At 43.1% G+C, this 22,102-nt stretch overlaps 1 protein-coding gene across 2 annotated transcripts in view; it reads left to right on the forward strand.

Annotated features, from left to right (window-relative positions):
* The first annotated feature begins 6,750 nt into the window (after nucleotides 1–6,750).
* Nucleotides 6,751–22,102, forward strand: part of RPN13 (regulatory particle non-ATPase 13) — a 35,858-nt gene continuing 20,506 nt past the window's right edge. The window contains exons 1-7 of one of the 2 annotated variants that reach the window (XM_086805329.1): nucleotides 6,751–6,939; nucleotides 7,068–7,160; nucleotides 13,978–14,034; nucleotides 14,139–14,177; nucleotides 14,297–14,371; nucleotides 14,452–14,521; nucleotides 14,648–14,723. In XM_086805329.1, coding sequence (XP_086661455.1) covers nucleotides 6,883–6,939; nucleotides 7,068–7,160; nucleotides 13,978–14,034; nucleotides 14,139–14,177; nucleotides 14,297–14,371; nucleotides 14,452–14,521; nucleotides 14,648–14,723 — 467 coding nt within the window. In that variant the 5' untranslated portion in view covers nucleotides 6,751–6,882. The remainder of the gene's footprint in view (nucleotides 6,940–7,067; nucleotides 7,161–13,977; nucleotides 14,035–14,138; nucleotides 14,178–14,296; nucleotides 14,372–14,451; nucleotides 14,522–14,647; nucleotides 14,724–22,102) is intronic. The other variant, XM_086805330.1, reaches the window with a different exon arrangement.

The following is a 22,102-nucleotide window of genomic DNA, read 5'->3' on the forward strand; positions in this document are numbered from 1 at the left end:
AAACTCACTCACCAACCCAACAACATAGCTGAAATCTGGCCTGGTGATCGTCATGTAGATCAAGCTTCCTACTATGAGCCTATACATAGTAGGATCCTCCAAAATCTCTCCTGAATCTGCACTCAACTTGCCATTTTGATCCAATGGCACTGAGATAGGCTTATAGCCTGTCATACCATACTTGGACAACATGTCCAAGCCATACTGTCTCTGCAGTAATCTAATACCATGTGGTGACCTCAATGTCCAAGAAATATCTGAGCTCCCCCAGATCCTTCATCTCAAACTTCTGTCTAAGCAAGATCTTTACATCAAAGATCTCTGCATCATGGTCCCCCGTAATGATCAAGTCATCTACATAGATGACAACAAGCACAACCCCTCTGTGACCGTGTCTCACATACAGCGAGAAATCTGCATTGGCTACATGAAAGTCAATAGTGACAAGATATTCAGAAATCTTGTCAGACCATGCTCTTGGTGCTTGTTTTAAGCCATACAAGGCTTTCTTCAACCTGCAAACATGCTCGAGGTGACACATCCTCATAACCAGGTGGCTGCAACATATACACCTCTTCCTACAAATCCCCATGCAAGAATGCATTCTTTACATCCATCTAATGTAAAGACCATTGCTTTGACGCAGCCACTGCTATCACAACTCTTATTGTTGCCATCTTGGCAACTGGGCTGAAAGTTTCCTCATAATCAATGCCATATGTCTGCGCATATCCTTTGGCTACCAATCTATCCTTGTACCTGCTTATGCTTCCATCACTATTATGTTTTACTTTGTACATCCACTTGCATCCAATGGCTTTCTTGCCTTCAGGCAATTGCACTAAATCCCAAGTCTCATTTCTATATAGTGCATCCATCTCCTCATCCCCATAGCTTTCTCCCAACACACATTTCTAATAGCCTCATCACTCAATGCATGTGGGCTCTACAACAACCTACACAACCTTTGCCTTGTATGCATAGTGATGTGCCACATAACCATCATAGGTCCGATTCATACGCTCTGCAACTCCATTATGGGGTGGATTACGAGGGGCCGTGAGCTCTCTCTTTATCCTTTTGCTGTCACAAAAGTCCTAAAAGGCTTTGGACAAGTATTCCCCACCATTGTCAGAGCGAAGACACTTAAACGTCTTACCAGTCATGTTCTCAACCAATGCCAGGAATTTCTTAAATTTGTCAAGAACCTCAGTCTTACTACCAATAGGGTACACCCAGACTTTCCGTGTAGCATCATCGACAAAGGTGACAAAGCATTTCTTTCCCCCCTAGAGATAACCCTGGCACCTGACATACATCAAAATGTACTAACTCTAAAGGCAAAGATTTCAATGAAAGAGACTTTTTATGTGAAGTCTGTGCATGTTTACCATAAACACAATGATCACAATGCTCAAAATCAGCATATCGAAGACAAGGTAAATAACCCAAACGAGTAAGTACTTTCATTCCAGTCTGACTCATGTGTCCCAACAACCGGCCATGCCACAAGGAAACACTTGGCTGCTTGGTCACGGCAACAACATGGTCACGCACACTAGATACATGTAGCGGATACAAAGTATCAATAACCCTAGATCCCTTACAGATCTTCCATTTCCCATCACCAAAGATGGTATGAAAACCATCATCATCTAGCTGCCCAGTACTGATCAAGCTCTTCTTGAGCTAGGATACATGCCATACATTCTGAAGAGTAAATACAGATCCATGCTGAAACTACAGCTTCACATTGCCAATGCCTGCAATGTCACATGCATAGTTGTCCCCCGAGTGGACAACACCATGTCTCCCCCAGTGTAGTCTGAGAACCACTCACGAGCGATGAGGAGTGACATGAAATGAGGCACCTGAATCCAAGATCCAGGTATGCATGTCATCATCTGTAATCTGCTACCAAGGCATGTGCACTGAAGCAAGAAGAGACAAGGAGTACATCATTACCACTGTCGCTCTCATGGACTACATTCACTTCTTCAATCTTGACACTACTCTTCGTAGCTGGCTGGCTGTCCTTCTTCTCATCCTTGCTATCATCAGTCTTCTTACTCTTTCCTTTCTCTTTCTTCCACTTAAAGCATTCCCGCTCAAAGTGTCCTTTCTTGCCACAATGGTGGCACTCCACATCTTTCCCATGAGATTTAATGCGTCCTTTGCTTTCAGATTTCCCCCTCTGCTAAGACCTATCTCTAGTATGCAAAGCACTGAATGACTTGTTAGATGCATTGTTCTATCGATTCATCTCTTTCATAAGTAGAGAACTCTCTACATTAGAGTACAGCAGCATAGCATTCGAGTTGCTCATAGCTATCCTGAAAGTATCCCAGCTTTCAGGTAGAGTACATAACAGAAAAGTAGCCTTGAACTCATCATCGATATTGAACTTCAAGGCAACCAGCTGGCTGAAAATGGAATTAAACTCACTGAGGTGTACAGACATGGCTGTCCCCTCCTTCATGCGTAAATCCATCAATTTCTTCAGCCAATAGACTTTACTTGCAGCATTCTTCTGAGCATGCAATTCCTCCAGTCGCTTCCAAATGGCAATAGGCAGAATCGAACTCTTCTATGTTGAACAACAAAGCATTCGAAACTGAAAGCTCAGTGGTCGAACGAGCCAGTTCATTCAGCTCATCCCAATCCTCTTGCTCTATGTCCGTTGGTCGTGCTTCTTTCAACTTGATAGGCTTCAATTGTTTCTTTTGCACCAAGACATTGTAGCACTGTTTTTGCCAAATTGCAAAGTTATGTGCCACTTCAAGCTTCTTGATGTGCATAAGATGACTACTGTCACTGCTGCCAGCCATAATTGCAGCTCAAATGACAAGAAGACAAGCCAAATCTGTCAAAAAAAAAGTGACAAGAAGAGATGCAAACTGACCAGCAAGATCTGATGTTCACTGTAAACAGCACCAAAATGCCTGTATAGACTGATCTATTTCAGCCTAAAAATGAGGCATAAAGCATGTGCACCCAATATCCAAGCATATGTGAACAATATCAGTACCCAAATCAGTACATAAGAACCTCAATGGGAACCATCCAACTGTCCAAAATACTCTCTCTGTTATGGTACTTGCAAATTGTAATTTTCCAGCCACCAAGACAAAATGTCCCAAGCTCAAAACCAAGCTCAAAGCATCCCCAATATTATTCCCAGGTATATGACATCCAAGATAAGCATCTAGACATCACTTTGAGTACCCGAGATAGTGCCTGCAACCAATAGGCATGTTATTCACTGACAAAATTGCATTCAACCCCTGCTATTACAGCAGTGAATTCACTGTCAAAATGAGCAAAGTCAGCTCCAAATCAATACCAAATGGTAGGCATAACATCCCATGATAAGTAGGCATCCATTTGGGCATGTATAAGCATCAAACAACCAATGCTATTCAAGCATATGCATGAACTGTTAATGCTGCCCTGTAAACTATTATGAACAGTACAAGAAACTGAGTAAAACACTCCCAATGCCAATGCCAATGCCAAGCTTGAATCAAATGCCAAGCTCAAGAATGAGCTCTCAAGTATCCAATGATGGTCCTTGAGTTGCCAATGATGAAGGAGATGATCAAGATAGTGGGCTGATCTGAGCCTGCAGAGCCAAGATCTGTATACATTGTCCTCAGAAAACACCCTCTGTGTTTTCAATTTTAGACATACCTGCACTCCAAATCAGCTCACAAGATCTACTTCAAAGTCGTAGAGCTCGAAGCTAGCTTTGTTTTCATAAAAAAAGTTTTTGAATCCAAGATTTCTAGCTCAAGTTATGAGCAAAGAAGTGACCTGTGGTCAATCTGTCCAGAACTGAGACAGACTCATGGCTGCTGACGTGATGGCGCCTGGCTGGTTGGGAGGGCTGGAAGGCTACAATGACTCAATGCTAATGTGGGGGGGGGGTCCCAAATGACCCTCCCAAGCTCCCTCTTGAAGCTTAAAGGCAATGGTAATGCTTATGCTTCACAAGAAGCAAAGAGACATGGCTGTCCTGTTTCCAGCTTGAAGTGCTCTTCCAAAAGAGCTCAAGACACACTTAATAATGCCACAGCTTTGCCCTGATGAGGTTTAGAGGTGCCTTGATAGATGCCAAAGCAAATGAGATCAAGACAAACCTCAATGAAGAGCTGCCATGGCTGCCATAGCTACGAGCTTTCAAGCCGACTGCTCCTCCCCTGCTGCTCTGCAGGGAAGAAAGAATTATTAAAGAATTATTCCCTGCTCTGCAGGGAAGAAAGAATTATTCTAGGAACGATTAGTGCTATACTCTCTCAACCAAAATTGTTTGGATTTTGGACTTAGTGACTTAAAATGCGCCAATAGGTATGTATGAATTCAAGGCTAGAGTAAACTTGTGTGATAGATATGCAAGGATTCGAGACTTGAGTAAAATTTTCAATTATGCACCTAGCTGAAGGCCAACATTATTCTAGGATTGTTTGATTATTTTTTTAAAAGCAGTTTATGTCATAATTATGAAGATAATAGTTACGAGTTTATGCATGAGGGTAGGCATATTGTTGTGTGGTGTAAGTATGATGTGCAGGTTATACCAATAATCTCTACCATGGAGCTCCCAACAATTATCATCTCAACTTACACACGATAAGTCTTCATCTTGACCCAATAATTACATTTTTAGTTATTCACAAATTGTTATAAATTCTCTACTTCTCTTAACCTTTTCATTTTGTAGCCAGCAATACATCAAGGTAAGACTCTCTTACTTTTGCATTTTATTCTCTCTTACGTTTGCATTTTTTTACGTCATCAAGTTTTAATTAATGTTTGTTATTTCACTTGGACTCGATGATGATGATGAAGAATAAGACTACTATGACGACTACTTTGACTCTTAGGGTAATATATTCATTTGTTTAGCTTTACAATAAATTTATTTAAGACCTTCTGCAAATTTTAAGGAGGGTTCCTATGCATCAAAAGTAGAACTTCTCGTGGAGGAACTAGCCCTTCCATCTTGAACTATACTTTATGAAATTTTCACTATGAATTAGTCTTATGGTATGGGACACAAGATTAATCATCTTGTGTGAAGTATTCCGATGCATACTTATCTCTAGATTTGTGTGGGATAATTTCTGGTGGTATGGGACACTAGAATTTATTACACATAGAAGTCCTTGATACAATGTCTCTTTTACATGTCTATGATGAATACTTAGTGATATTTATATGTGATGGATAACTTATCATAAATTGAGTTTTGGTTGTGAGTGAATCCAATCAACTGTGACATGTGTAACCCATGTACGGAATGTATGAGTTTGATTGTGAGTGAATCTTGATCAACTCTTCTGAATTGATTCTTGATTCGATGAGGGTGAACCAGTGTGGTATAAGAATCGAGCGTGAATTAGATTCTTTAGAGGGTGACCCTAGGTTGTTAGTGAATCCAACCAGCTGGTGAACATGTGTGAAATATATGGTATACTTTGTGAATACGTGTGATGTGTATGAAAACATTGTGAGTAAATCCAATGCAAGAGTTTGATTGTGAGTGGATCCGATCAACTCTAAGGCATGTGTAACGCATGTGAAGATTATGGGAGTTTGATAGAGAGTGAATCCGATCAACTCTAAGACACGTGTGATGCGTGCAAAGGTTATGTGAGCTTGATTGTGAGTGAATCCGATCAGCTCTAAGGCACGTGCGACATGTGTGAGGACATTGGGAGTGAATCCAATTAATTATTGAGAGTGAATCCACTTAAATATGTAATGACATTGTGAGTGAATCCAATGTGGGAGCGATTAATGTGTTTGATCACTCGTGTGTTGATCACTCGTGTGTGCTGATAATTATAACCGAGGACGGTTGTCTCCTCAAAACAGAGGACTGTCACACGAAAGTGAGATTTTTGAAATATTTTATTATCCCCAATTTATGTAAAAAGAAAGCTTGTAGCAAGCTTGGGGTAAAATAGCCATGTAATCTATTTTTGATGGAATAAAAATACTGAAGCGGGGATGCTTTTTGGGCACACACTTGGGGGGCAGTTAGGACCCAATCTGGTGTTTTCTCTTCAGTTTTTGTATTTTTGTTGCAGTATTCTCATTTTAGAGAGAATATTCTTCGTTTGCAAAGCTCTTCCGAGGTTGGAAGGGTGCCTTGAGAATGATCTTCATCATCTTCATGGTCACTACTTTCATGGGTGCTTGTGCCATTATTTGAACCAACCTCTGAGAGCGCAAAGTCACTTATGTAGTTTTTAATGCACTCCATCTGTTCTACAAAAAAATATCAAACAAGAGCAGAGTGACTAAAGGTGATGAGAAAGTCAGGTAAGAACATATGTACGATAATACTTTCCAAAATCCCTAGTGTACTCCTAGTTTACTATACAGCCAGAAATCTTCAAGTTCACTCTTAGTTTACTTACTTAGTTCACTTCTAGTTTACTCAGGTTTTATTTATACGTTGGTGTCACTTATATATGTGGCTAAGATAGTTATCTGTAAACTTATAGGCTCACTTTTTATGAAATCTCCTTCTACATCAAGTATTCACGTGCAATCTTCTTCAAAATTTGTGCCATCCCTAATTTACTAAGTTGCCAGAAAATGTTGCACATAGTTTACTCTTAGTTCACTCTCAGTTAATCTAACGGCGGAAATGCATCCCCAATTGGGACGTCTTATTTGAGCCATTGATCCGTCCTCGACCACGCCGTGCGTGCCGAGGCCTTATAATGTTCGTCGAGTGCTCCCTTCTCTATCTCGCGCGTGCGAAAAATTAAGTACAGCAAGGTGTCCTCTCGTGATTAAAAAATTAAGTACAGCGAGAGGTCCTCTTCAGGGGGTACGCAGCATCACTGAGCAGAACAGAGCGCGATTTCAATGGCTTCACCGTCCTCATCAACGGCATCACGAATTCTGGGACCAGACAGCCAGGAGGTTCTCATCTGTGTTTTTGTTCTTAGTGTTCTTGTTTCTTGCAGCGGCGTGACCAACACAAGTCGCGAGTTCGATCTGAAAGAAGGCCCTTTTTTTGTTGTTGTTGTGGTGGGGGTGGGCACCCGCAGGAGGTTCTGTTGGAGTTTCGGGTGGGGAAGATGATCATGGAGAACACAACCGTCAAGCCGGACCCAAGGAAAGGCCTGTTCCGGTTAATAAGGGTGCGTTTGGCGCTGCTCGGTGAGCAGCATAGAAAGTTCATTTCTTTCAGCTTTCTCTCAATGGATCTAGATTGTCATGTTGTTGTTTCTTCACATATCATCCAAAATAATGGTATCTGCTTACCTCAAAATGCTGGCTAATTTCTTTACAAATGCTGCTAGTTTATAAGACAGCCTACAAAGAATATCTGAAGCTGAACCTCTTGTGTGTGCCACCCTGGGTGTGTCAACAAGGGAAAGCGTTAGAGTAGGTGGAGATAGATAAATAGGTTCAGTTAACGTCTGCAGTCACCAAATATGGCCTATGGGTCCAAGATACAATGGTGGCCTCAGAAAACCATACAAGGGTTCGTGTAGGAGAGTAAACATTGTCCTTTCCTTGTAGGGGGTATGAAATTTATGAATTACGCCCCTTCCCTTGCAGTAGACTTGCGGGCTGTTTGGGCTTTCTCTTGCTCTGTTCCCTTTTGCTTGAGTGGTGCTGGCGTGAGTTTCTCAAGTATCCGTTAAAGTGTACCTTTTAGCATGTGGTATTTTGCTTGGTCTTGTATCAGCCCTTGGAGAGCTCCGTGGAATGGAGCTCAAGGGATTGAGCCTTGGTTCTATTTTGTTCCTTGAGTTTGTATAGGACTTATGTGTGGATCTTTTTTTTGGGTTCTCGGTTGTCTCTTGCAGAGTGTCTTCAGCTTCTTGGACCTGAAGAGGATTCCCTCAGGTGGAGGTATCAAGTGGTGAGAGGTGGCTTTAAATGCAATTCCAGTATATGTTTTCAAGATTATGATGAAAGTGAACCTGTGTGTGGTGACAGAGGTGTGACACACCTGCAAGCATGCAGGGCACAGCTGGATATCAAATAGCAGTCATCGGCAGGCAGAGTCACATAACGCAGAGGACACGTGGCACTGCTACATGGCAAGCTCAACGGGAAGATGGACCGAGAAGTCGTCACCAATTGGACCTGTGAGATGGCTGCCACTTTGGCAGTAGGAGGTTGTTCAAATATTTTTAAGCTCCATTTGGTGTGAACGGCTTTGATGGGTGTGTTGCTCTCTTGTGGTGGGAAGACCATTTTAAGCACCACTCCTTTACTTGCTAGGATGACTGCCGCAAGGCGATCTTAAGCAATTTATTCCCGTAGATTACCAATGTAAATTGAAGAAACAATGGGAGTGTTTTATGCAGAAACATGGTGAATCAATAACCGACTATCTTGCTCGTTTTTGGAAGCTTTTGCTCATGCTCTCAAGGACTGTCTGGCGGTAGGAGCAGGTTAAATGATTTGTGGATGGTTTAAAACGATTCACATAATTGTGTTGGATATTTCGGAGTTAGTCAGGAGTCTAGTCAAGTGTCCTTAGTGGTGTGAACACTCTCTTATATGGGCATGTTCTTGGATTCATCTAGGTATATCTTATGTTGTATTAGCGGACGCCGGACATGCAAATTTCACATTGTGAAGTTTTCGTCCAAGTTGCAACTAGTTGATATTGTGTAAATTCTTTCTATCTTTCGTGGTGCATATGTCCTATCAATTGCCTTTTTGTTGTAATAATTCTTTCTATTTGGTATGATCCTTAGTGCTAGGCTTCATTATGGCTGAGTTTGCTCTATATCTCCGGAGCTTTGACAGAAACTCAGGACACAGACCTTTGTATGAGTGTATGCTCGTGTGTGTGTGCGCGCGCGTGCGTGCACGTGGTGTGTGTGTGTGTAGGAGCATATATTGATACCAAGTTCTACACCCACTATTGGGCACTGATGATGTTAGTGGGGATGTTGTAGTATCTAGTCCATACTATGCATGATGGAGTTGATGGTTTGTTGTCTTGAGGATGACTACCATGACGTTATAAGGTGAATTTGGGCATGTTCTTGGATTCATCTAGGTGTGTATACACTCTCTTATTTAGGGTCAAAAGATAAGGCCTTGGTGCCTATAAAAGCAATGTACATGGTGGAAGTATTCACATAATTGTGTTATGCAACCTTGCTCTCTCATACTTGAGCTCTACTGTTTCTCTCTCTCTCTCCCTCTCTAGCTGTGGTCACCATCACTATAACATACCACTTTTGGGGGGGGGGACTTCTCAAATGTGCTAAGGTTAATGGTGCAAGAAGAATAGGAGAAGTCCACCTTTGTTGAACATTATGGATTACTGGGCTTGGTGCCTTGGATGTTGTTGTGTTCTTCTTTTGGTGCAGGCTTTGGCATTTGATTGATGCGTTTGGGGATCCATGCTTGGACATTGCCTTGGTAGTAGCCCTGAGCTTTGAGTAGCTTCCTTGGTACCCACACTTGTTGATTTGATGGAGCCTTCGGAGAAGCTCTTACAAGCTTTGACTAGCAAGGTTGTGAGGTACAGGGCTCCTCTAGAAGGTGCACTCAACAGGCCCTCCCACGTGGCACTGCTCGGCCGGCTTGTCTACAGTCACCTATGACAACACTGCCACACTGTTGAACATGCTTCTATAGTTATACAGAGTTTCTCCCCGTGTGCTTCCAGCTAGAGGAGGCTTGTGGGCGGGAGAGGGGGTTGTCACAAGCTTGACTTTTGGTGCATGGGACTAGTGTGTCGGAGTACCAAAGCAAGTAAAATATCTGGCAAGACAAGTTCATTTTTTGGAGCTATGGACTGGAGGTGTTCCAAGTCTATTGCTTGGTGTAGTAGAGATTATGGATTGGATGAACTCCAAGTTCATTGTTTGAGGTTTTACTGTCTGTTGTTGGGGGATGATGGGCACGGTGTTTTCCTTAGACTCATAATTCTATACTTGGAGCAAAGCAGATTTCTTTGCTTTTCAGGGTGGCATTTTGTTTCGAGGAGTCAGGTTGGCAAGTGTTGTTTCTGAGGTGTATTTGGTATTTGCAGTGCTGGAGTGTCCATGGTTGCATCTTCATCAGCTTGTCTTCTTTACACTTTTGCACACTATGAGTTGCAGAGGGGTGTTAGAATTTGTGCATCTCATGTGTTGTGGGATCTGGTCTTTTATTGGACACAATGTATTTTCTCATGTTTGATATAGTCATGGGGATTTATAGGTTCTAGGTTGCCTGTCTACCGCTAGCTCCATGGGGGCAATCGGCTAGCTACATGCCTCCCTATATAAAGGCCACTTCCTCTCATCACTTGCATCCATTCAACACTCATTCATAGGCACATATGTTCTACACCATCTATTGGCTGGTATTGCCATTGTAAAAAGCCTCTTGCTACATAATAAAGATGTTCATTGTCTGATCTCTCTCTCTCTCTCTCTCTCTCTCTCTCTCTCTCTCTCTCTCTCTCTCCCCTATGTTTTGCTTTTGCATTGTGCAACTTTATCAGTGGAGGCACTCTTCTAGACCTCCATTGCATCAGTCACATGGATCCCCACAGGTACCCAAGGCTTGCTGTGGAGTCCTCGAGACAGCTAGCACTCGAGGAAAACCTATTTCTCTCTCTCTTCTCTCATGCGTTTTGCATTTATGTTCCTATAGGTGTGTAAGGGTTGTGATTAACCGCATCAAGGCTTCTGCCATGCCCCATTGGTATCAGAGCATCAGGTGCAGCCACATCACCAAGCACTGCACGTCCCATAGCTTCACATTAGAATGCGCATCGGGTGCAACCACCACCAAGCACTGAAGGTCCCATAGCTTCACATTAGAGCCCTAGAACAGGAGCAATAGCCTTAGTTAGGTGCCTTGATCAACCTCAGTCATAAGTCAATGCATTCAGGGACAAGGGTATGCATGCAGGGGACAACATTGGAACAGCTGCACAGTCATGGAGTGGAATTAGAGGCTGAATAGGAGGTTCAATTAAGTTGCCAAGCTAGAAGTATGACAAAGTTGGAATCCCAGAGGAGTCAAGGGATGATGACATTCATTCAAAGTTAAAAAAGTTGGATTCCCATCATTAAGCTCTGCAGGATGGGATGCCACGTGCACAAGGTAGTGCCATTCCTAATCGATCACACTTTCGGAGCTCCCACCGAAGATGCACTTCTATAGAGATCACTTCCTCACGCTCACTGAGGATGGATTCATCCACCAGTAGTCGGGCTACTAGAATGTTCACATGTCCCATGCCATGCGGATTGCGATTGGCCAGATACGGGCTTCATCCCACCCCCTCATAGTGGAGACAGGAAGAGCGGGGCGCGTCTTTGGAGCCGAGAAGCTCATATGGAGACCTAGGGAGAAGAGAATCTGCCGATTATGCTACACATAGGTTGAGACAAAGGAGCATTACATATGTCACTGCCCAGTATACTATGAGATCCGTGGGAGGTTTCATCGTATGTTCCATGAGGGATTTGGCCCACTGTCTAGGATCATTGACTACCTAGGACCACCATTGCCTAGGGGGCTCTTCGAGCTCCGCAGACATAGGGACACTTTCTTGAGAGAGCTTCGGCCCCAGCCACCCCGACCCCTCCCTTGCTAGCCAACCATTACCAACTTCTTCTAGTAGCCATACAGTGGATCCGGTGGACCCACTGTATGGAGATAACTTCCTCACGCTCACTGCTGGGCTACCTGAATGTTCACGTGTCCCATGCCATGCGGATTGCGATTGGCCAGATACAGGCTTCATGCCACCCCCTCAGTGGAGACAGGAAGAGCAGGGTGCATCTTTGGAGCCGAGGAGCTCATATGGAGACCTAGGGAGAAGAGAATTTGCCGATTATGCCACACAGAGGTTGAGATAGACGAGCATTACATATGTCACCGCCCAATATACCCAATACGAGCTTACCCATTGAGGGGTGTATTACATTGCAAGTATTATAGTTTACATTATAATGATGGTCCTTTAAATAGGAGAGACCGCCCTTACAAGGTGTGGCCATAGGTTGCCACCACATATACTATATGTCAAGACGAGGTGCCAAGTGTCCACTGAGGTATCACCTTTACACATCATTGCTTATATTAGTCCTTAAGGGGCTGTTCCCATGTACAAAGAACCCTCACACACTTGGCGGTTGTTCACACAGGAACTGCTTTATTTATGGCCGAGTTCACACACTTATACAAAACTCCTTTTACATTGATTTACCCAACATTTATGTAGTTATCACTATGTAAGTGAGAGCTTGGGTTATTAAGAGACATAGTTGTGCGGATGCACCACTGAAGGTTTGGCTTGGACTAGGCGAGTAGACATGCTCATGCCACGCACATGGTGAGTACGTAGGTTGGCAAGAAGGACTTTACAATTACCAAGGGCGTGTGGTACCATATATGGAGGCATTACCTTCTCAGGGCTGATTTCACAGTGAAGGTAGATGACTAGAGTTTGCTGCATTTTCTTATCCAAACTAAGCTTTCTGAGAAGCATATGAGGATGGCCAACTTCCTCTAGATATTTCATTTTCAGTCATGCATATGCCGAAAAAGAAAAATGTAGTGTCAGATGCTTTGTGTTGCAACTCGCAAGCTGTATGTAGCATCTATTTCGGTTGCATCTCATTGGGGACTTGTCTACTATGGATGATTTATATCATATAGATGCATATTTTGCCACTTTATGGGCTGATTTGATGGCTGGTCATACACATGCCTCCTATGTGATCAGAGAGGGTTATCTTAATGCCTCTATGTGATGGCAGGCATGCGGCAAAAGGTTATGGAATAATGCTGTTCTCTTCCCTACGTTGGTCATAGAGGTATATTGCCCACTATCAACATAATTGGATGATATTTCTATGACCATACTTGCCTCGGCTAGAATTGATCAAATGGGGAGTATGTCATATCGATGGAAAATCTCGTGGATCTGTCTTTGATGGATGGAGGGTCATGGTGCTCTAGATCGAGGGTGTCTAGCTCGAGCTCACTCATTGAGGACTCCTTTGGGGTGTGGAGCCGATGCGTAGGTATGGGTGGTGGGCTTTGATGTCAGAGGAGAGGCATTGGTATGGGTGGTGGACTCCGATATGGATGGATGCTTGCACCGCAAAGAAATTTGTGATGGCTTTTTGAGAAAGGAAGAAAGCAATAAAGTTGTATTAATGTCTACAAAAGGCCAGAATGACCTATGAAACCAAAAGGTTACATCATGTCCATGAAATACATCATCATGGGTACTAAAAATACAAATGAAAGAAAGTAAACAAGAGCTGAAATGTCAAATGTGATCCCAAAACAAAAGTGTCCAGCTCTCATATCACCCTAAAATATCACACAGGAGGACACTGCAACATGGCACTCAAAATGTACTAAAGTTGGGCCGGCGGGAGAAAGTCTTGTGGTGGTGGGAGATAATGGCTCTGATCCTCCCGTAGTGACACGGGCGTGGACGGGGACCATAGGGTCGGGGGCGCCGGACTTTGCATAGCTCAATGGAGAGAGAGAGAGAGGGGCAAAATTCTAATTTTATGTAGCTGGAGAAACTCTAATTCATGCAGCAGAAGCCATGGCGAAAGCCTAATTTCAAAGCCCTAACCCTGATTTTTGAGATGCATAGAGAACCCTAACCCTGATTTTTGAGATGCACGGAGAACCCTAATCCTATTTTTTAGAAACCCTATCTCTAATTTGCAAAAACCCTAATTTGGGAGCACTCCCAACAAGCAAGCATCACCATAAAAATAATCTATGCGCACACACACATGCATATATATAAACTTGAAGAAAATCTGGCATAGTAAATTGTCACTCAAATCTAGATTATATATATATATATATATATATATATATATATATATATATATATATATATATATATATATATATATATATATATATGTATGTAGAGAGAGAGAGAGAGAGAGAGAGAGAGAGAGAGAGAGAGAGAGAGAATTGAGTAGGATTATGTATCAAATGCAGGGAGAAGGCTTTTTGAGGGTTCAATGGAGGGAAAGGTCACAAGATTATCCGGAGGATGTATCCTACTTGGATGTTCATGTAGTGGTATAGGTATTTAATCTTTATAAAATCCATACTGTATTTCTGGACTTTCTAGACATGCCTTTGCTTAATCAAACCAGGACATACTTGTATTGCCAGATGAAGCAAATTTTGAAAAGGTATGTGAGAAGGATTTGAGCTTTATGTTTATGGTTTTGTGATGCGTGTTTCCTTCCCGCCCCACCCCCACCCCCACCCCCTTCTTTTCTTCTTACTATCATAACCTGAACAATTTCAGGTGCAACAATCAAGTGGCCGTGTTTATCTGTTGAAGTTTAAACACGATGATCGAAAGAAATTCTTCTGGATGCAGGTAGGTAGGCTGTGTGCAATAGAAATTACGGCAAATTATGGCCATGTTTTCTGTTTCGATAAAGGTTCAATCTAATGCAGGAACCAAATGATAAAGGAGATTTAGGAATCTGCGGAACAGTAGACTACTACTTAAATTATCACTTTCCAGGTTGCTCTCCAAGTTTGGGATCGTATTATCACTCTCGAGGTTGCTTTCCAAGTTTGGGATTGTATTATCACCGCACACTGTGCAATTGTTTAGGTTTTCCTTCTGTTGCTGCACTTTTATTTTCAGAGTCTGATGAATATGAGGAAGAGCAGGTGGATATTGCCGAACCTTTGTCAGAGAATTCTCAGGTTACTGAGTTAAGGTAGTCTTTTGACCTTCATATTGAATGCCTCTTGCAGTGTTTTATTTTGCTGAATGATCTTTGTAAAGTTTTGAGTGCAATGCACAAGTTAAGAAGAAAGATTTTCGGCTAGTAAGTTTATGTGATATGTTTGTCAGATAGCCAAATGTATAAGCTTACTAAATGTAACTGTGTGATTTGATTGTTGAGATAAGCTGCAACAAATCGATTAATTTTAAAATTCCCTTATTGAGGGTTACATGATGAAGGCGGCTGGGTGACCAAAGCTTGTTTTCCTTCAATAGTCTGACATGCTTGCTGGAGTTTGGATTCACGGTCTCTTTTTATTGGTTGAGCACATGAAATGCGCTAGAGCCTGAAACCCAAGGTTAATGCTGTAAATAACTCTTATAGTTGCATAAGTGTTTGAGATTTTGGGCTTTCAAGGAAGCATATGTTGCCTTAAACCCTTTAAAGAGAAGGGTGAAGGACATTCCCTCCTACAAAAGAAGAATTAAGAAGAAGAATAGATCATTTTGTTGAAGGAAAAATGTTTGTAAGGATACATGAGTTAAAAGCCTAGAAAAGGAGAGGGGAGACTCCTTCCATGTCCAGCTTTTCTTGGAGGGAGGTTATGTTGAGGGGTGGGGGAAAAGCCACACAGGGGGCTGTAATGCCATTTGATCTCATCCCTCTCCCCCTCAAAGACAAGAAAGGTCAGGGGCTCCATAGTTACCAACTGTTTCATGGAACTTTCAAAAACGTTTACAAAACATTTCAAATACATTTCGTACTTTTAGGTGCATAAAAGTGCCTGCATAATTCGAGGATGTTCTAAATATATCTTAAAATCCCTATAAATGTAATGAAAATGCAAAATTTGCCAAAATTTGTAGTTTTACATATAAAAATCAAATATTTTGCAATAAGAAACTATTCCTGTTTTTGAAAAAAGTTAAATCTTGAGCCTAAAATTCACGACAGTGTCTTTTAGGTGGGTTTTGCTTATAAGCACTTGCAAGCACTTGCTAAGGACAGCATGTGTGCAAAAGGAGAAGCAATACACTTTTTTTTGGTTTTCTTGTATGCTGTGCATAGATGGGTGGTGGGTTGCCAGGTTGCCAGTGGTGAATCTAGTTGGCGCCTTCCATTGGGATCCAGTGGATGAGCTCCTTAACACATGAAGTCTAACTACATGATTTTGTTGAAGGCCGACTGGAGTTCTCCTCCATGAGCTTCCAATGAGTTTGGAAAAAGGTCACTGGTATGGGCAGCTCCACTATCAAGAAAGAGGCCTTGAGGGAGGCTAACAGGGCAGGGGCGAGCACCTCACACGTCTAGTGCTAGCCCCTCTTTGAGTGTGGATTCATCAAAAGAAGGGTGCTGTAGAAGTTTCTGACAATGTCTTGGATTTTGGGATCCAATCTGGTGCTCTGAGTGCCTTTCTTTGTTGAAGGCCTGAAGAGGCAAAGAAATAATAAGCGACCCTGTCCCCTGTGGGGGACCAAAAGGAAGCACGGACATGGTATTTGTACTCCTTGAGAGAGGCACTGAGAGTCTATTGGGGACCCGATTCCTTTTCCAATGTCCATTTGAGGTTTTGTCCTTGAGTTGTTGGAGAGAGGTAACAATCCGGTGCTCCTACTCTTTGAAGGCCCTTAGCCTCTTTTCTGCTGCAGCTTTCTTGAAGACGGTGGCGTGGGCTATGGCAACTTGCAAGGTCCAGTCCTCGTGTTGCTGTGCCTGCCTTAGAAGAGATCTCCTACCAAATCTTCTCCATAAGCTCTTAGATGTCTACATCCTGCAGTGGGGAATCCTAAAGGATTGTTACTGGTTGAAGCTGTAGTTAGGAATCCTTAAGGACTGATGGCGGCCATGTCACCAAGGAATCCTCCAGATTTAGGTCCTTGGCTCTCCAGATGTCTTGCTTTGCACGTCTCCTTGGTCTCTTCAATGAATCCACCCTCTCTTGTGGTGCTTTCAAGCTTGCATTTTTTTTCTTCCGAAATAGAAGAGCATAAAATACTTGTGAAAGAACTGCAAGGCATGCCAATGCCTAAATTGACTTGATGGGCCTACACCCAGGTAATGCTGCCATGAAATAGGCTCGGACCAAAAATGCCTTTCTATTTGCCTGACCCAGAGCCACCATATTTCTTGTCTTTGGTTACAGGACTCCAAATTGGATCCCTTGTGACGCCAAGGTAGCCAAAGGTGGACAGATGCTCTTGCCAAAATCAAGAAGGAAACCTAATGCTTATTTACAGAATGCCTGCAAAATACAATAGCATGATTTTCCTAAAAGAAAAAAGCTAATTTCATGCAATACACATCTTGGAGAAAGACGTGGGTGACTGACTATTAACGGCATTGAAAGCCTGCAAGGGAAGCAAATTCGTCAGTTGGATTTTAAGAATTGCCATAAGTTGGATAATGGCCTATTTCTAAGCTAAAGCAGGAGAATTCAATCCTAATTTGGATCTAGCTTGTTCCCAAGTTGGGACAAGAGAATGTTTGTTCCTAAGTTTGAGTTAAAATGAGAGGCATGTTTCTAAGTTGGAAATGGCAAGGTTTGGTCCTAAGTTGGACTTGGAAAGGACGAAGTTTGTTCCTAAGAACAATAGTATGCTTACTTCTAGAAGCTTTTGAGTTGAGATCAACTATGTGGAATATCACTAGCTTTGTGTGATATATATGCTCTTATGTGTGTGTGTGTGTGTGTGTGTGTGGAGTGCGTGTGTGAGAGCATATCTTGATACAGAGTTCTACACCCACTATTGGGCACTGATGACGTTTGTCGTAGTAGCTAGTCCATACTATGCATAATGGAGTTGATAGTTATATAGTCTTGTGGGTTGACTACCATGAGTATATTATAACAAGCACGTTCCTAAAAGGTGAATTTGGGCATGTTCTTGGATTCGTCTAGGTATATAATTCAGCCGTATAACGGACATGCAGATTTCACATTGTGAAGTTTTCGTCCGAGTTGCAGCCAGTTGATATTGTGCTAATTCTTTCTATCTTTAGCGGTGCATTTGCCCTATCAACTACTTATTTGCTGTACTAATTCTTTCTATTTGCTACTTCCCTTAGTGCTAGGCGTCATTATGGCTGAGTCTGCCCTGCATCTCTGGAGGTTTGACAGAAACTCAGTACGAAGGGCTTTGTGTGAATATATGCTCTTATGTGTGTGTGTGTGTGTGTGTGTGTGTGTGTGTGTGGAGTGCATGTGTGAGAGCATATCTTGATACAGAGGACTGACACTTGACTGACTTCTAAGGCTTGGAGACGCTACGTAGCTCGTGCCTGACTGTCCCTGGATTGACGACTCACAGTGGGGTCACAATGTACGACAAATATTCTTATAAAAAGGTACTACTTCTGGACAAATGTTGCACTATAGTGCTGCTGGTGGGTTGACGTGGTGGGAGCAGCTGTTGGTGCAAAAGGCGGGTTGCTTTTTTTTGGTTCGACAAGCAGCTAGCTGCTCGTTGACCCGAGCAGTCGGGCCTGGCGTAGACGGGTGCAGCAGGCGGGAGCCATGGAGGGGCTGTAGCAGGCGGGAGCTGTTGATGGAGCTGCTGAGCAGGCGGGAGCTGCAGACGGCGACGAGCACTATGTGGAAGAAGGGACGGGCAAAAGTGACGACGACGGAAACTGGATGGGACGGGTGAAGGAACTAGCCGGAGCAGACACGACGATGGAGGTGAGGTCTCAAAAAACATGGATTTTTGTCAAATGCCACATAGGAGCCAAGTGGGGTTGAGCGCCGCTGGGGGCCGCCGCCTCTTGTGCGAGTGTTGCTCCTGGGCAAGGCTGTGGTGGAGCCCCCTCCACTATCGCCACCCGATGTGGTGGCCAAACAGGGCGGTTGAGCGCCAGTCGAGCGGAGTAGGGAAAAGGGCTAGAAAGTGAGAGGCGACGATGGAATTCTGGACGGACGGAAATGTGCCAGCATCGACGGATGGAAGGCCTGAGCCGATGAAAACCTACAGTGGATGCCGGCGGTGGAAGAGAGAACCCTGCTCGGCTCTGATACCACTCTTTGGGGTTTAGTTTTAGAGAAACAGAGAACACACACACACATAGATGTACACAGCAGGAGAGTGAGAGAGGTGGTGATAGCTACTCAAAGTAGATAGGATACAAAGATGTGGAGCAAGGGAGTTGACTCCACAATATCATAATACAATAAGTGTGGTGTCCTTTCACACCTAATATCCAAGGGGAAAAACCCAAAGGGAGAAAAGTGCCCTCTGTTAGCCCATGTTCACATGTGGCACTACTCATAGCATATGTGACATAGCTTATAGCATATATGCCAATAGTGATGTGGACATGCTTCTACCCAATTGCAATGCAGAGGTCGAGTGCATGGCTGGATTCATGTGTATGTTAGGGCATTTGTGCCAATTCATTGTATTCTTGTCTAGGCGCCCAATTGAATAGCCAAGTGTGTACAGCATTATTATTATTATGGTGTGAACATCCTAGATTAGGTTGGCCAGCCAACTAGCCCAAAAGTCACTATAAATATAGTGCTATGTCACCCCCATTGGAACTTCTTTGGACTCTAGCCTCGACAAGAAATCTGCTACTGCATGGTGGTAAGATGGTGAAGTTAAACTCCTACAGCAACAACATTCATCTTGCGAACTTTCCTATGAGATCCGACTTATTTACTAGATATAGATCAGTGCATGGGTGCATGTGACATGGCTGCCCATGTTAGTAACGCATTGATTTGGATGAGTGTCCGTCATTTTTCATGCAGCCTCCATGTGCACAGCTTCACTAGAAGTTACTTGTCATGACTACAGCTCCTGTCATGATGAAACTCGCGGCGGTGCGGGGGACCAGGGCCTTTGACACACTTGTTGATACCATCTAAAACATTTAAACATATGTGGCCACATCCTTAACACATATCCATCATCACTTTGCATAAAACATAAAAGCTGGACAAAACATCCACAAATGCTGAAAATGCAGCTTGCACATGTGACACCGCGTAGAGGCCGGAATGGGCCGACCCCCCCCCCTTGGAGTATTTTATTACCCAAGGAGAATAATATCATGTACAAGCTTTGAGGGCCTTACTCTCCCCACGGGAGATGCCAGATTATCCATATACAAATGCCATAACACAACCCAACACGAGGCTACCAAGCCGGAACATAGGCTGTAGAAATGCCGAGCCAATAATATAATCCATATACCTCCGTGTGGGTACTGATTCTTCCCCAAAAACCACGGGTCTTCATGCAATAGAGCTGGTATAGCAAGTATAACTCTCCATGCAGCTGGTACAACAAGTACAATCGTTGTGGCTGGTACAGCAAGTACGATGGCTGGTACAGTAGGTACAACAAGTGCAAATACTGGTACAACATTTTCAATGGTTGGTATAGCTGGTATAGTGGCTGGTACTAGCAGGTATAGCAAGTACAAGGACTGGTACAACCAGTACAGTGGTTGGTACAGAAAGTACAAGGGCTGGTACAACAAGTACAATGGCTAGAAATCATAATAAAATGATCAAATACCCTTGCCTTAAGTATTTCTTCACGATGGAAGCCTCCAAAATAGTCCTCAACAGCCGGTATTCTTCATGGGCAGCCTTCAAGAGAGTAGCCATCGTTAAAGCAGCCTATAACGGTGGTAGAGGCTAGTGTGTAGCAAGAGAGCCTCTATTAATGAAGAGAGAGGGCTCCAATTTGTAGATTTGGGGCTCCCATGAGTGAAAATGGAAAGAGAAGGCTATGATGACAAGTGGAGAGCCACACAATAGCTGGAGTGACAAGTGTGAGGCCACTTATCTCACTTTGATCCACTTTCTAACAAGTGTGAGGCCACTTGTCTCACTTTGATCCACTTTCTTGCCACATGTCCCAATCTAAGAGATGGGTTCTCCCATAATCTTTACCTCTAAAAATATCCCAACTAGTAGACACTCACGTTGCCAACTCTTTGTATCTGCTCAAATCCAGATGTAATGACGTGAAGAGAATTTCCATCAGAGTCGGGCCAAAAATAGCAACTCTCCTAAATTTTAGGAGTGTGGTCCTTTGTCTTCTAGGATAATCCCCCATTCCCAAAGCTTGTACTTTCCAAATATTTAGACATCCTGGAGTCCACCAGACTCCTTTCATACTGGGAAATGTCCAAGCTGGTGACATCCTTCCTAGCTTCTTAAAAGTTGTCCTCAACTTTAAGCTTCAAGCCACATATTCAAGATATAATCATGTCCCATTAAGTGGGCGAGACAAGACGGTCTCAAAAATCCAATATAACTGAAGAATCCATGTCCCAAAGAAATGGGTGAGACTAACTAAGTGTAATCAATACACATGCGCTAAGAACCATCTTTCTTTTGCGCTAAGAGCACAGGTGAGCAAAAGGGTGATGAGCTAGGTTGAATCAACCCTTTATTCAACAACTCCTGTACCTGACTCATAATTTCTTCTTGTTGAGCTGCACTAACACGGTACGGCGGTCTATTTGGTGGAGTACTACCCGGAATTAGATCAATAGTATGATCTTCTGGCCTTTTCGGAGGAAGCTCTCCTAGCAATGACTCGGAAAAACAATCTTGGAACTCACATAAGAAATCAGTCCTGTCTTTATCTAACGTAAACAAATTAGATTTAGACTCATCATCTTTTGCATCCTTTACAAAAATCAAGTACGCGGAAAGATGCTTTTTCATTACTGATGAAATTGCCGAAGCTGATACAATAGGATCAGATTTCCCTTTAAGCTTTACATCCAAAATATGTTCTTTCCCTCTATGAGTCAAAGTAATCTTCCTATTGTATGTATCCACCACCGCATGTACTCTATGGCACCATGGCATACCCAACAAAACATCACATCCATCAAGTGGCATGATGAAGAACTCCTCACTGTCCACATAATCCTGCACATGAAGCCTGAGCTTCCCAATAATAGGAGTAACGGGTTCTGCATACCCAGGACAAGCCATATTAGCCTCATACAAAGGCCCCATCTCCTCTGCACGAATCCCCAATCGGCCAGCCAAATCTGGTGAAATAAAGCTGGCTCTAACACCTGTGTCAAAGAAAATCAAGGCATTTTGATCTCTCACTTTGCCCCATGCCCTGCACAACTCAGTCTCTTCACCACTTGGCTATTCCCCAACAAGATCAGGAACTAACCCTGCAGAAGGTTTTGGTTTCTTAGACTTGGGCTCTCCTTTAGTGTCAGAGTCCTTTTGGGACTTACGCTTGGGACAGTTAAAAGACATATGTCCCTCCTCTGTACAATAAAAACATTTCCGAGCATCCATCAAAGCCTCTCTCCTCAGGAGTTCTCTTGGGCATTGGTAACTTCTTATACCGCTTCTCTGTAGACCCTTTTGCATCATGCGAAGCATG

Source organism: Cibotium barometz, chromosome 11 (genome assembly GCF_041138505.1).
Source record: "Cibotium barometz isolate CiBa-2024 chromosome 11, ASM4113850v1, whole genome shotgun sequence".
Classification (NCBI taxonomy): domain Eukaryota; kingdom Viridiplantae; phylum Streptophyta; class Polypodiopsida; order Cyatheales; family Cibotiaceae; genus Cibotium; species Cibotium barometz.